The sequence below is a fragment of the Sturnira hondurensis genome, unplaced genomic scaffold (genome assembly GCF_014824575.4).
Source record: "Sturnira hondurensis isolate 20B ecotype Veracruz unplaced genomic scaffold, ASM1482457v3 Scaffold0004136, whole genome shotgun sequence".
NCBI lineage: Eukaryota > Metazoa > Chordata > Mammalia > Chiroptera > Phyllostomidae > Sturnira > Sturnira hondurensis.
In genome coordinates, this window is record NW_028076767.1 from 53,659,317 (window position 1) to 53,675,941 (window position 16,625).

Below are 16,625 nucleotides of genomic sequence, written 5' to 3' on the forward strand. Positions count from 1 at the left end.
CATATTTTCATTAACTCTGGTACCCAAAGTGGTGGCATTTGCATTTCCAATGTGAATGAAGAAAACCTACATCTGCTCAGTGGTTGCTCACGGTTCAGATGCTAAAACTTCTCTCTCACTGTGCCTGGACGAATGCCGAGAGGGTGGGGACATAGACTTATCTGAGTAGAATTTAATGTAAGATGTCCTTTTAAGTTGTTTCTTTTATTATTTTTCTATTTTGTCTTCTGTGTTAACATGTTATCATGTTAACATGATTCACTCTCAAGTCTGGTTTATAAGGTAAGAAATTAATAGTCAAAGTAGTTTAAATTTGAGGAATCAGGATGATCACAGTGATCTCTGAGGTGCTGTGTTAGTTCTGAAATGAGTCCATGCATTCATTTACCAAGGTGGTGCACAGTAGTGTGCCAGGGACCATGTTAGGCCATGGGCATGGAGTGCTGACTAAAGCTGTCATAGGTCCTGCCATCACTGGTGCTGAGAATCTAGCGGGAAAGACGCATATTTTTTTAAAGTAATCAATGATTAGGATACTGGAAATATCAGGGGGAACACTTTGTGAAAGTGTGTGATTGTCTTACCATTATGCTCTACACCTGACACTAATACAAAATAATACTGTATATAAACAGTAATTGACCCATAAAATTAAAAAAAAACAAAAGTAATTATGGTGATACCTAGGCTGACAGTTACAATGGGAGATATATAAAGTGCTTTAAGGCAGAAACTACATGTATGGCAGGAGACAGGCCAGCCAGATTAGCCTGGGCAGCCATCAGCGAGATGCACAAAGGGGCAGAGGGTCTAAGGGCTTCCACTATCTCCGGCAACGCCCTGCAAAGCCATTCCAAATAAATACAGAACTCAGATAAATGCAATATGCATACAACACATGGAAACTTTCAGACAAGGCTTCTGTCCCCACTCCCATAGATTGCTGCTCTTAAGCCCTTCCTTCAGAGGAACTCAGAGGCATCCACTGTATGGGAACTAACTGGTTAGAGTCGTGGAAGACTTGCCTACGGAAGTGAGGTTTCAGCTGAGATGTGACAGGGTGGGGAACGTACACTGAGAAGAGTGTACATTTCCATGGCCAGCTGAAGAGAGAGGCATCATGATGTATGTCCACAGTTAGAAAACTTTTGCTGTGTTGGCTTACTCCACATACGATCTGTTTGTGAAGTGCTTTTCAGCATAAGGTTAATTCAGGGCCCAAGTTTTACTTTGTTATATAGACATCATTACAATAACTTAATTTCTGGGCTTAAAATACACTTTTCTGTAAGTAGCAATCTTTTATTAAACAGCCTGCTTTGTTAATGAGGATCCAGGCTGTAATCCTCAGCTTTTGAAAATACCCCTATTGCTGTTTGGATTAACTTAAAAGAGTTACAGAAAAGTGAATCTTTTTTTAAATAGTCATTCATGACATATATGAATTCTTATTAAAGTATGGACCACTTCTGTTAAGAAATTCAAACTTTGTCTAATCTTTAATTATATTTTAACAGCATAAACCCTTCCCAGGAAAATCCAAAAAGAAAACATAGCTAAATCAAATACCAAAATAATTAGGAGGCTTTTTAATTGACTTTTTTTTAACTTAAGCAATCATTAGAGATAAATGAGGTTAGTAATTATTATCAAGGCTCACCCAGGGAACATTGATTACTGAGTGGAAATCAGAATAAAGCAGCTTCCTCTTGGACATCACCCAACTACCTTCTGAAAGTACAAAAGGCACCATCCTGTATGAGACACTCCTATAGCATGAATCACTGCCACAGCATTAAAGCAATATCCCAGCTGCCTCCATGAACTGATAAACTCTGTTGAATGATGTTCACAGGAGCTGCATTGAATGCCACCTGTCTGAAGATGTCCAGGCTGGAGAAGAATGTGCTGACAAATGCAAACTAGCTGGCGTGACCATCAATGAAGAAGAAGGTTCTCATTGTCTTAAATCGTTTTCCTTTTCTTTACATAGTTCCTGAGAGGCAGAAATTCTGGGCTAGGGTTTTTGGTAGTTTGACTGCATTTGTACCACGGTGTTAGTTCACTTATTCTAGTTATTAAAGGGAAATGTATTCCATAAAGCTAAATCTTGATGGTTGGGGATACAAGAATTTTAAAGCCAAGACTATTTCATTTGACTTCAGCTCTGTGTGCAATTTCACCTCTGCTTAACAAATGCAACTGTAGAGAATTCCAGAATGCTATATTCTTTGAATTAGAAAGAAGAACACTGAAGAAATGTCTCAATGTTAACCCCCCAAGCCTGAAACTGTCCTCTATCATCTGATTGCTTTATTTCAAAATAGGACAGTTCGGGGTGTAACATGAGTTTCCTGATAAGTCCTCAGACACCAGGCAGCTGCTGGTTAGGGACCATTTTTCCTCTCCTCCCCTCTGAATGCTTTCACTCCCAACTTTCCAAATATGAGCATTGCATGGCCTCCCTTAACTCCCTGTCGTCTCATTCCCAAATACGAGAAGAGCCTGTTACCTTTAACTGCTTAGCAATCCCTGCTCTTGCTTTTCGCCTGTCATTTTGAAATGTAATTACTTAAAAGCAGGTTTTTTTTCCTACTGGCAAATTGACATCTCAAATATTTAAATGGGTTATATGTTAGCTGGGAAGGCCATTTAAATGATAATTTATGAACATTAAAACCAAGAAGATGACTAACTCCTCCTGAAGGGACCATCTGGGGGAACTGGTTTTCCCACCATCCCAAACCCTCCGCATTATTATGCTGCTTGCAGAGCAGTGGCTGTGTGGGCTTCAGAGGGCCACCGAGATACATCTCAGGTGGAGTGGCATAATCAAGACACAAATCCACAACCCTCTAGGATATGTGTCTGGAATAGATGGAATTGGAATCCCAACATGAATCCATTTTCAAGGAGAAATAAGAGACATTTATATTGTTTTGAAAATTACCTGCATTGTTTCAAAATTGAGATTTCTGACTGTGCACGGTCGAGTAACCCCCTATGGGGAGGGGCATGACTAGTGCTCATAAAACCCCTCATCTGTGTTTTTTTCTGTTGACTAAAGAAAAACATGTCAGATAGCTGTAAATTAGACAAAATGGCGTGTACCTCATACTACTAACAAAGGTGAGATGCCCCAAAGCACTGAGTAAGGTGGCATTCGTGGGCTGTCCACAGTAGTAACTAGTGCAAGGTCTTGGCATATCCTTCTGGCTTCATTTCATAACAAACATCTGGGATGTTTACCAGGTGTGTCCAAGAAATGACTAAAAATTGTAGGGAATGCCCTGCAAATCACTAGAACTCAATTCAGTAGCAGCATGGGAAATCTAATATGTGAGGGGAAAAAGGGAGTGAATCTTGGAAACATGTAGATAATGAGCAGGGAATTATTATATTTAAATACACAGCTTTCTCAGTACATTATCATAAATGCTTGGATTTGAGATGAAGACTAGGTCTCAAGTGGAATTTAAAATATTTGCATTATTTTTTGTGTAATTGACTAAATTATCTTCAAGAAAGGGGAATGCAACTATTTCTAACTCAGAAGTTAAAAATAATAATGGGATTACTAATACCATTTAAAAGCACTAATCTTGATGAATTTGGGAAAGATATATAATTGTCAGCCTGTGAATTGGGAAGTTACTTTCGTAATGAGCCTATTTATAAGTCCTATTTCAAGTTACTCGACAGTTATGCTATTGATCAGATCTCCTTGAAATTATCACAACATGTTAGCTCTTCCATGTGGTCTTTTATCAGCTCACACCCCCCCCCCCAACAAGGACATGGAGACTAAAATGAGTATAACTTTATAATCCGAATAAATTGTTCCCGAACTGCTCAGTGATGACATGTGAGAGCATTTCTGAGGATGTGTGGTTTAATTTTATTCAATTCATTTTACCGGAAGAAACCTCATCAATTTCCCCCAACATCCATGTACTCGGGGCCTTGTTGCTCACGGTGTGTTCCATGTTTTCCATCTAAAGCTAATTCTAGAAGTGCTAAACAAACAAAACAAATCTTTGTGGTCATATACATTTTGGAGATGGGAAGTTAAGCCTTTTGTTTTCTTGAAGGACTTCTTTGAGTTCTTAGGCACAGTAATTTACATGTGCATTGCAAGTTTTCAGGAGAGGCAAAGAGAAGTTGCTGTGATAAATACACAATTTTCTAAGTACCCAATCTTATCTGACCACAGAACCCTTTTTTTTCGTCCTTGTGAAACTGTTTTCTCTGAAAACTACTGACTTGGCCCTGGGAGCAGAGGTCTTAAACACATAGTTATCTTGGTTCAGTGGTAGAGACAGTTTGTATTTTCCCCATTTTTCCTGGACCTTCCTAGACCCGGGCGCCCCACCCCCATTCGCACGTTTCTTCCTTTCTATCTAAGTATGATTTCCCGGACTGCCTGAGATCTTATTTTCACTGTATTATTCTAGAACAGCACTGCTGACACTCATAAAGGTGGGGGAAAAAGAAAGTTTCATTTCTTAGGAACAACAAAAGAAAACCTTAGCAGCTAATTATGCAAATCTCCAGCCCAAGCCGGACCCTTTCATTACACATTCAATAATGCCATTTTAATACCCAAACACTGTAAAACAGGCCAAGTCTAGAGTCGAAAGCATCATGAAAAGGAGTGGTGAATTAATTAAAGTAAGAAGGGAGTCAGGACTTAAAGGTTATATTAGCAGTTCCATTAAAACTTAACTAATCCTGGCCAAGTAAACTAAGCCTCCCTGTGCTTCAGTGTAGCTGTTTAAAACAAAGGAAAAAAGCAGGATTAACATTACTGAAAAGAGTGTTATAAGCTCTCCCCATATTTTCTACCTGAGAATCAAACGTTCCGTTAAGTAAGTTCGAGAGGAACAGAGTGGATGTGCACTGTCACAGTGGAGAGAAGGAGGGAAGGAAAACACAAGCCAAACGGGGAAAAGGCATATTTCCTGAGACTTGATGAATCCTAGTTCATTGGAGGGCCTTGGCAGGAGGACATGTGTTGAAGGCCATCTAAGAAATGACTAAAATATGAATTATATATATGCAGGTCTGTTGCTATTAAACATGTGAAATAACACAAATTTCATTAATCAACTGTTGCCTAGAGGTTCCAAACCTCTTTATCAGAACCACCGTATTAAAAATACTATTAAACAACTCACTAAAATACCAATGCCTGTGCATACCACTGATCTCACAAACAGAGTGCCCAGGGGTGGATCTCTACAATCCATATTGTCAGAACTCCCAGGTGATTTAGACAATCATAGACATCTGGGAATGGCCAAATGAGAATGGTTTGTAATTGGATTTCTTTTTTTTGGGGGGGGGGGACTTTTTGTCTTTATTGTATTTTTTCATTACCATTTAGCCTCCCTATATCCCCTTCCCCCAGCAATCACCACACTGTTGTCCATGTCCATGAGCCCTTTTTCCTTTCTGCTCAATCCTTCCAACCCTCAACTCCCCACTACCTGCCATCCTGTTCTCTATCTATGAGTCTGTCCCATTTTCCTTCAGTTTGTTCATTAGATTCCACATATGAGTGAAATTGTAAAGTATTTTTCTTTCTCTTACAAGCTTATTTCACGTAGCATAATATTCTCCAGGTCCATCCATACTATTGCAAAGGGTAAAACTCTCTTCTTTTCTATGGCCCAGTAGAATTCCATTGTGTAAATGTCCCATAGTTGTTTTATCCACTCATCTACTGATGGACACTGGGGCTGCTTCTATATCTTGGTGATTGTGAATAACACTGCAATGAGCATAGGAGTGCTTGTGTTTCTTCTAATTAGTGTTTTAAGTTCCTTTGCATAATTCTCAGAAGTGGGATCGCTGGGTCAAAAAGCAGATTCATTTTGAACATTTTGAGGTGCGTCCATACTGCTTTCCACGTTGGTTGCACCAGTCTGCATTCCCACCAACAGAGCAAAAGGGTCCCCCTTTCTCCACAACCTCACCAGCACCTGTTTATTGCTTCACTGATGATAGCCATTCTGACAGGTGTGAGATGGTATCTCCTTGTGGTCTTAATTTGCATTTCTCTGATGATTAATGACATTGAGCATTTTTTATATGTGTATTGGCCATCTGTATGTCCTCTTTAGATAAGTGTCTATTTAAGGCCTTTGCCCTTTTTAAAATTGGGTTATTTAGGGTGTTTTTTGGCTTTTTTTCTGGTGTTGAGTTTTATAAGTTCTTCATAAATGTTGGCTATTAACCATTTATCAGATATATCAGTGACTATGTTCTCCCATTCTGTGAGTTGTCTTTTTATTTTGTTGATGATTTTCTTTGCTTTGAATAAACATTTGGGAATAACCAGATTAGAATGATTTGTAAGTTGATTGCTCAATACACCTATTTACACAGGTGCTTCTAATAGGTTCATAAACACTTCACTTAAAGTGAAGTGTTTATGAATCATCTGAAACCATCGGAAATTTTATTAATAACACTAAATCATCTGAAAGTTTATTAATAATACTAAACATTTTACTAGTCCCTGTTTTCATAGATAATATAGGCATATTTCTCACAAAGCCTGACATGAAGTTTTTATCTTAGATGTTAAAGGCAAACCTACTTAGTATTTCTATTTTTCTATGGCTATGACATTGTTGAGCCAAAAAACAGCCCATTTTTTTTTGTTAGAGTCAGAGTAACACATATAGATTCTCTTTCATTAAAACTTTTTTATGTTGAAGCTAATGAGAAAACTTGTAAGTTTAGCGAGAGTATGTCCAAGATTACCTGGGACAGTCACAGTTTTGATATTCTGACCCACTGTGTCACAGCACACTTAGATCGGATGTGTTTTAAATTTCAGGTTAATAACAAACATTCCATCTACAGGGTTCAGTAAAAGAGTGTGTAACTGAATCATGAAAAGGCTCTAACTTATAAGATAGGAGAACTTTAAGTAAGTTGTCTTTAAACTGGGAAAATGCTACCTAGTTTTGGCATCGGTACCAGACCACTAGGATCTTTGATAAATAGTGTTAATATCTCAGATTGACCATTTTACTATCTTTTTAATTCCTGATATGACACTCATTTTCTTCCTCTTGAATAAGCTCAGTAAGAAAATGATTTCTATTTGGAAAAGATTTAAAGAAAACTGGATTGTTGGGGTTTTTTTTAATTAAGAAAGAGGCTATGCTGAATGTTAAGCAACTGTCACCCCAGGTTTCTTTTATCTGAGGTTTACCTTTATCTTGCTGGTCCCTGAGCTACACAAACTTCAGTCTTCATTCCCTAAGATTAATTTATATTTACTGTTGTGACTTACAAGGCCCGCAATCTTGGCTATGCCATTGTGGGAAAGGCCCCCGTAGAAGTATCATTATCTGTTTGGCTGCATAGTTTCTTTCTGAAATGTAATCTAGCCCTCCTCCCAGAGGCTTGCAGCCAAGAAGAACATATAGCCCCCTCATTACCATAGTCAGGACCATTCTGTTCCCAAGACAGCTAGGCATACCTGCCTTGAAGTATTTCACTCTATTGAAATCTGCCCCCATTATTTTGATGGGTGCATTTGATGGTCAGTCCTGATTGACCGCACCTGGAACTGTTTTTCTGGAATGTGAGCAGAAACTAAAACCTCAATTTGTGGGGGAAAAAATCCTATGTTTTTTCTGTTCTTATTCTGCAATGTTGAAATTTCCTATTTGCATATTAAAACTCAATACTACTTTGCTTTAAAAATAATCTCTTTTGAAAACTCATTTAACCTAATGAATGATTCTTTTATCCATAGATTTCTCAAAGGATAGTTCTGTTTCCTGTTCTCTGCAAGGAGAAAATGAATGTCTTATTACCTTCCTAATAACCACAGATAACGAAGGAAAAACCATCATTCACAGCATTAACGAGAAAGGTGAGTGGCATGCCTTCCATTGTCGATGGTAAGTAATACTACATGAGAGAGGAGAAAACAACCAGAAAGACACTTTGGAGGCTTGCCAGGAAAGACATTTCCAAATTTATATGAGTGCCTCTACCTTCCCAATGACTGAAAGTTTTGATATGTAACAATCTCTCTTTTTTTAATTAAATTTTTTGTGGTGACACTAGTTAGCAAAATTATACAGGTTTCAGTTGCACTATTTCACAATACATCATTTGTACACTGTGTTGTGTGTTCACCACCCCGAGTCAAGTCTCCTTCAATCACCATTTATCCCCGGTACATACTCCCCCATCTCTCCCCACCCCTTTCTCTCCAGCAATCACTACACTATTGTCTGTGTCCATGAGTATTTTATCTCTTTTATTCCTTGGTGCTCACTCCTTCCAAACCCCAACTAGCCCCCAAATGCCCCCACCCACAGTTGTCAGACTGCTATCAATAGGTCTATCTCTGTTTTGCTTGTTAGTTCGTTTTGTTCAATAGATTCCACATATGAGTGAAATCAATCATGTGTTATTTGTCTTTCTCTGGCTGGCTTATTTCACTCAGCAAAAAGCTCTCCAGGTCCTTCTATACCATTGCAAAGGGTAATATTTCTTTCTCTTGGGAGTGGGGGTACTTGTGAACATTTTATAACTTTTAAGAAAATTATTGACTGATTTTAAAGAGATAGAAAAACAACAAGTTGTTGTTCCACTTACTTATGCATTCATTGGTTGTTTCTTGTATCTGCCCTGACCGGGGATCAAAACTACAACCTTCGTGTGTTGGGGGCAATAGTAGAACCAACTGAGCCACCTGGCCAGGGTTGGGTAGTATTCCACTGTGTAACTGCACCACAGCTTTTTAATGCACTCATTTCCTGATGGACACTTGGGCTGCTTCTAAATCTTGGCTATTGTAAATAACTCGGCTGAACATAGGGGTGCTTATGTTCTTCAGAATTAGTGTTTCAGGGTTCTTTGGATATATTTCCAGAAGAGGAATCACTGGATCATAACACAGTTTCATTTTTAATTTTTTGAGGTAATTCCATACTGCTTTCCACAGTGGCTGCACCAATCTGCATTCTCACCAACAGTACAAAGGGGTTCCCTTTTCTCCATATACTTGCCAGCACTTGTTTTTTGTTAATTCATTGATGCCAGCCATACTGACAAGTGTGAGGTGATATCATATTGTGGTTTTAACTTGCATTTCTCTGATGATTAGTGACATTGAGCATCTTTTCCTATGTCTATTGGCCATCTGTATGTCCTTGTTGGATATCTGTCTATTCAGGTCCTTTGCCCACTTTTTAATTGGAGTGTTTTTTATTGGTATTAAGTTTTATAAGGTCTTTTAAAATTTTGGATATTAACCCCTTACCAGATGTATGGGCAAATATGTTCTCCCATTCTGTGGGCTGTCATTTCATTTTGTTGATGGTTTCCTTTGCTGTGTGAAACTTTTTAGTTTGATATAGTCCCATTTCTTCATTTTTCTTTTGCTTCCCTTGCCTGAGGTAATATGTCAGGGAGAATATTGCTATGAGCAATGTCTGAAATTTTACTGCCTAAGTTTTCTTCTAGCATTTTATGGTTTTAGGTTGAACATTTAAATCTTTAATCCATCTTGAATTCATTCTTGTGTATGATGTAAGAAGGTGGTCAAGCTTCTTTTTTATTTTTCTGCATGTATCTGTCCAGTCTTCCCAACACCATCTATTAAATAGATTATCTTTACCCCATTGTATGTTCTTGATTCCTTTATCAAATAATAATTGACTATAAAGGTGTAAATTTATTTCTGGGTTCTCTATTCTGTTCCATTGATCTATATGTCTTTTTTATGCCAGTACCATGCTGTGCCTTGGGACTTTTGCTGACCTGTCCCCAGTCCCGGAGTTGGTAAAAGTCAACTTTGATGCACAGTTTGTCCCTTCCCCTGCACACCAAGGCCCAGGGTAGTCTGTCACAAATTGTGGATTGCTTGTAGCTCCAAACAGGTTGCTGAGAACAAGCCACAGGCGACATCTACATCATCTTGCACCAGAGTCCTTCCCAAGAGGCCCCAAACCAATACACCAAGTGGCCAGCTTTAGACAACATCAGAGTAGGACCCAATAAGTGTTTATAAAATTTAGAACATTAATTTCAAATTTTAAAGCGAGTTCACAAGCAGTATATCCAAAGGACGATTGTGGCAGACACCAGACCATCATAAGGCAAATTCTACTTTGGGTGATCCACATTTACACGGCAGCTCACACGCCATGGTTTGGATTGAGCCTAACCGTTAGCCAGCCTGAGGATTGACCCTATGCATTAATGGGCCAATGGTAATCAAGACTCAGTTACAACAGGAAGGCCCACATAACCCACACAAGCAACGCTCTTAGAGCACCCAGCTCAGATGATCAAAGAGACTGCACCACTGCACCCCACATGGTACCTAATATATAAGTCCACCCCATGAAGACTGGGAGTCATAGCAGATCTGTCTAATACTTAGAAACAAACATAAAGAGTCAGCCAAAATGGGGAGACAAAAATATAGCCCCAAGTGAAAAAAACAACAGAAGAAATCTGTAGAAAAAAAGCTAAATGAAATGGAAGCAAGCAATTTATCAGATATAAAGTTCAAAGTAATGGTTATAAGGATGCTCAACAGCATGTAAAAGGATATAGAAGTTATAAAAGAGGACCAGTCAGAAATGAAGAATACACTATCTGAAATGAAGAATACACTGGAAGGAATAAACAGTGGGTTGGATGAAGCAGAGGACAGGATCAGCAATTTGAAAGACAAGGTAGCAGAAAACACCAAATCAGAGCAGCAAATAGAAAAAAAGAAATTAAAAAATAAGAATTGTTCAAGGGAACCTTTGGGACAACATGAAGCATAATAACATCCTCATTATAGATTTACCAGAAGGAGAAGAGAGAGGGCAAGGAATCAATAACCTATCTGAAGAAATAATGACTAAAAAGCAGAATGACAGCTAGGTGAAAGGGGATGTTAGCAGGTGAAGGGATTAAGCAAAAGGGAAAAAGTACTCATGGACGTGGATGACTGTGTGGTGATTGCTGGGGGTGGGGTATGAGGAGACTAAAAAGGAATGAAAAAAAAATTCCAATAAAGATTAAATAAAAGAAAAATAATGACTGAAAACTTCCCCAACCCAGTAAAGGAAAAAGATACCCAATTCCAGGAAGTGCAGAGTCCCAAACAAGATGAACACAAAGAGGCCCACACCAAGACATATCATAATTAAAATGGCAAAGATTAAAGACAAAGAAAGAATCTTAAAGCTACAAGAGAAAAATACTCACCTACAAGGGAGCTCCTATAATACTGTCAGGGGATTTCTCAACAGAAACATTCCAGGACATTGGCGTGAAATATTCAAAGAGATGCAAATCAGGGACCTGTAACTAAGACTCCTTTACCTAGTAAGGCTATCATTTAAAATTAAAGGAGAAATAAAGAGCTTCCCAGACAAGAAAAAGCTGGAGGAGTTTGTTACCTCCAATATCTTTTATTAAGGCCAAATAACTATGGATATATTTGTACCAATCATCCTCTCTCAGAAAGCTTGCTGGTGAATTATAGAAATGTTAAATTCAATGTAAGCAAAGGTAAATATTTAGAAAAGACTAACAGGAAGGAGCAATAACAGTCTACAAGGATGAGTTTTGAGTCAGGCAAAGTTTGGCTCAAATCTTGCTCTACCACTGAATAGCTGCTTGACCTTCTGGAAGATAGGTGCCTCTCTGAGTCTCTATTTCCTCATCTGTCAAGTGAGAAAAAGAATAATACTTGCTTTTAAGGATTGACTCAAGGGTTAAATGGAGTATGCATATAAAACATATACCAGTTCATAACTTAGTCATGGGTCGTTAAATGATATTGCTGAATCAAAAAAGACATGAAGCAGAAAATGCGGAAGGAAGTGATCTGAGGGCATTGCTTCTGCAGCTTTTCATCTACACCAGCTCATGGAGTTGGCTTGGGACTCAGCAAGCCATCAAGTAAAAGTCACCTCTCCAGTGAGAGGAGAGAGAAGTTTATATTAGAAGTTTACATAGAGAAAATAGAATAGTGGGCAAGGTACTTTTGTTGAAAAGTTCTTAAATTTCAGTGAGAATGAGACTCACCTGGGAGGCAGGTGATATAGCCAGCATCCTGAATCAGCAGGCCTAATGTGTGGCCCAGGCAACTCTGACACCAATGGCTTCAAGACCTCCTTCGAGCAACTGTACCCTAACAGCCCTGGCCTCACTCTTTGGTACTCACGGGTGCCTCACCTTGTCTATCTTCAGTTAAGAATGTGTCCTAACCCTTCCCAGCAGAAATGATAGCTACATTAAATTATACCTTTCTAGACCTTGACATCAACCTCCTCCTCCTCCTCCTCCCCCATAAAGCTTGGAGCTCAAGTTCTGGCCCCAGACAGCAAGGGCAGCAAGGGCAGGCTAGAAGGCTCATGTGCTTTGTTGTGTGTGCTTGCGCATCAGTGTGCTAAGAAAATACTGTCCTGAATTCGAAACCAAGAGTATCAAACTGCCATCACTTCCCAGTGTAAAAACCAAAGCATCCCAAAGTAACCAAAAAGTAAGGTCAAGACATTGTAAACCAACCAAGAGAACATTATTAGAAAAACATTATATTGCAGGGCCAAGAGTCAGGGAGTGGTAGAGGTGGTCACAGTGTAAGATGCAAAGCCATGACCTTGAAGCTGCGGTGAGCAGAGCATACCTGGAGACTTGTTCTTGAGAATCTCATTTAAATAAACTTCTTTCAAATGAATGTATAAAATGCATCACAGAGGTCATTAGTTAAGAAAAGTTAAGGCAAATCCTGCTTTACAAGGAATAATTACTTTATAGCACACACACACAAAATCCTGCTTTCTCACTGTCTGTTTTATAAAGTCAAATTCTTCAGCTATACCCTTACCCTGTGTTTGTGACCATGGCAGTGGCTTTGGCAAGTTTTTCTGAAATCAAAACCATTCCTTATAATATTGATTTCATTGGAAAAACAAGTTCCAAAAAACAAATTTCTAGAATAGGGTCTGTTTTTGATTCGTGGTGTTTGTATATAGCTGGTTTCATTTTTATGTTATTTTATTTATGTATTTCTGTGTATGTGTGTGAGAAAGACATCTTTGGCTGTTAAACGCCTCTTCAGTACTGAACTGTTCTGTTTTTGTCTTTTATTCTTCCACACAACACAAGTGGCATATCAAAATGCCACCTTTCCAAGAGTACTCAGATGCCCTAATGCCTTTTTATTAAGGCTTTTTATTCTACCTGTGCTATTTTTTTTTGCAGTAAGGAAAAGTGAGGAACAAGTTACCTTCTTGAGGCTTAACAGGAGTCATCTGACAGCTCCAAGGAGGCTGCCTTCCTGGCAAGTGCTGCCATTCCTACACAGGCCGGAGCTCCCAGGGCCTGCGGGCAGAATCAGGAGTCCGTAGTTGCCTCTCACAGCTTTAAGACCAGAGACTCCCAGGGTCACTGGTGGGAGGACTGAATAGAAAAGAGGCAAAATGGAAAAGGAGGAGGTGGAGCTTAAGAATTCCCAGGGTCCTTCAAACAAATTGAAAAAGTGAAGGGTCATCAGGGGTAGGAAGAGATTTACTCATCTTTTTTTGTTACATTTGGGAAAACTTTCAGAGGACGAGAGCCACAATCATAAGGGTGCAGTCAAGAATGAAAATTGAGCCCTGGCTGATGTAGCTCAGTGGATCAACTGCCGACCTGCAAACCAAAGGGTTGCTGGTTCGACTCCCAGTCTAGGGTTGTGCCCAGGTCCCTGGTGGAGGGCATGTGAGAGACAACCACACATTGATGTTTCTCTCCCTTTCCTTCTCCCTCCTTTCCCCTCTCTAAAAATAAATAAATAAAATCTTTAAAACAAAGATTAAAAGTTGGGGGGCTTTCCTGACAGGAATGTGTGTGTGGATGCTACACCCATGACTTCCAGCTTGGACGTTCCAAGTCCTTGAGGTCTTGAGGTTAGAAAAGGGAGAAGAGTGAATTTGTAGTAGTAGTGGAGTAGTAGTATTTTAGATGCTTTGCATGTACTAATTCATTTAATACCCTCAATAGCCATGTAAAGAAGGTATTGTTATTATTTCCACTTCACAGATAATGAAAATGAGGCATAGAGAGTTTAAATAATTTGCTAGGTTTAATGCAGCAATTACATCCCAGCGCAGGTTATGGAACTGGAGAGCTACTTTGAGTCCATGCTGTTAACTACTGGGCTATACTGCCTCCTACTGGCTGTACAATCATAAATATTTGAATCCCCCAAATACTATCAGCATCTTATATTAGCATGTTAGATCAGTATGTTAGATCAGGTGGAAATGTTAATACAAACCATATATATAATTTAAAATTTTCAACTACCTGCATAAAAATTTAAAAAGGTGAATTTTAATAATGTGTTATTTAATCTATTATACCCAAAATATTGTCATTTCAATGTATAATCAATATAAAAACTTATTAATAAGAGGGTTTACATTTTTTCATAACAAGTCTTCAAAATTAATGTGTATTTTGCATTTATCGCACAATACAGTTTAGAAAAGTCATATTTCTAGTCTTCAATAGCCACATGTGGCAGATACCAGACTGGCAGCATTAGAAACTCAGGACCTTAGAATTAGGTGAGCACTTACCAGGATTTTCTATTGTGTAGTTCCTGATTTGGTACTTGGGCTAAGATCCTGTCTTGAGAAATGTATAATTCCCAAAGACTCTAAATTCCTAAAATAATTATCTCTGCCAAGCCATGCCTGCTCCTCCTCTTTTATTCCCTGGTAGAGAACCTTCCTAATTCACGTTCTGGCTATGGCCCTAATTCACCTTGCTCTAAGCAAGAGCATGCTATGCCCTACCCCAGACAGTTTGTGGTCAAAGATGTAGCCAGTATATATCCTCATTGACAGGAACCCTCTGCTTTCTTTGCAGTAGTGTCGCTAACCTATTAGAAGCAGCTACGGTTCATTTGCTATGCTAGAAACAGTCTTTAGATCTTCGTACTGTAGTTGCTATTTCACTAGTTCCTTTACTTCTTTCTGCATAATCTCCTTACACGGTATTTTTGCCAAGTAACAAAGGTGGGTGAGATCAGGCATCATACTGTTAGGAGGACATTAGTCCTGCTCAAATTTGGATCAGCAATAGATTCTTACCTTGAAAGTGGCCTGAGTAGACCTGGGTCTATAATTCTCCTTATTAAATATCCAAAAGCACTAAGAGTTAAAGTAAAGTAAGCATGATTTATTTTCTCCCCAGATACCATGGATTTGTGTTACTTCTTGCAGAGGGAAGCACATATTTAATGATAATTTTTATATCAAATTTTCCCCAGGAAAGCAAGGGAAGAGCTAATTATAATGTTTCATTAAGAAATGTATCATCTCCCAGGCATATTGCAAGGATTATTACTCATTCTCTTGTCTATGATTGCAAAATTACATTAATATCATCAATAGTCAAAATAACATTTCATAGAATGTTCAAGTTAAACAGACAATACAAAACATCTAATTCCCCAAACTTCCCTGAAGATAAAAATCCCTTGGGGTACTTTAAGTAATAAAAATTTGGTGGCTGCATCCAAGACCCACTGAATCAGACTCTCAGGGGAGTGGTCTAGGAAGCTGTGGGTTGCACAAGCATGAGCCCCCAGCTTAATTTTATTGCCACAAAGTTAAGGAAACTCCGAGGCCCCACACCTTTGTTTTACAAATGAGGGCCTGGGCCTCAGAGAGATTGAAGGACTTGATGGGTTTAGACAGTTGCTGTACCTCAGATGGAAATGGAACCCCCATTTCCTGACTCCAGCCCACAAATGTTCCAGGACCTCAGGCATTAGAGGTCCAATAAAACTGAAAGCCATGATTCTCTTCTGTCCATTAAGAAATAATAAACAAACAAACAAATAAGCAGCAGCTTATTTATTTAAGTAACCTTTTCAGGGGGCAGGTTTTATATAATTTCAAATATAATCTCTTAGATGGCTTCAAAACAGTCCATTAAAAAGTGTGTGTGTGCACACTCATCGTTTCCACTTCACCATACACCCAGAAAAGACCATCTTGAGTGACTAAACTACAGTCTTATTTATGGCCCTTTAGACATTCCATGTGTATTAATTTTCCCTCTTTTGCATTCTAAATCTTTCTGAGTCATCCATTCAAGGGGATATCCATTTGCTTTAAATAACCAAACTCTTACGTTATCTTCTGTTCTACTTTGAAAGAACAAGGCTATCCTACAACAAGTAACTCATTTTTAAAAAATCAGCAAAACGAAAGAGGTTACTGTTTTCCCTCTACTGGATAAAAAACATAGTTGGAAAATTTAACGAGAAATGCGCATTAAAATGTTAATTGTATCATTATTTTAATACAACTTTCTTTGCTTCCAGAGTGTCCCAAGCCTCCAAACATCCCCATGATCATGCTGGGGGTCTCACTGGCTATTCTGCTCATTGGGGTTGTCCTACTGTGCATCTGGAAGCTGCTCGTGTCATTTCATGATCGTAAGGAGGTTGCCAAATTTGAAGCAGAAAGGTCGAAAGCCAAGTGGCAAACGGTATGTGAACTCTTAGGGGTGACTTTACGTCTAGAGGAAAAAGTGTCTTGTAGAAGAAGTGGGAAGTCAGCTTTCTTCTGCTCTAAAAGCGA

General features: G+C 38.8%; 1 protein-coding gene across 3 annotated transcripts in view; it reads left to right on the forward strand.

Moving 5' to 3' along the window:
- The window catches only part of ITGB6 (integrin subunit beta 6), a 154,484-nt gene that overhangs the window by 130,455 nt on the left and 7,404 nt on the right, over positions 1-16,625 (forward strand). For all 3 annotated transcript variants that reach the window (XM_037044604.1, XM_037044605.1, XM_037044606.1), the window contains 3 exons: positions 1,856-1,953; positions 7,778-7,897; positions 16,367-16,533. In XM_037044604.1, the coding sequence (XP_036900499.1) occupies positions 1,856-1,953; positions 7,778-7,897; positions 16,367-16,533 (385 nt within the window). The remainder of the gene's footprint in view (positions 1-1,855; positions 1,954-7,777; positions 7,898-16,366; positions 16,534-16,625) is intronic.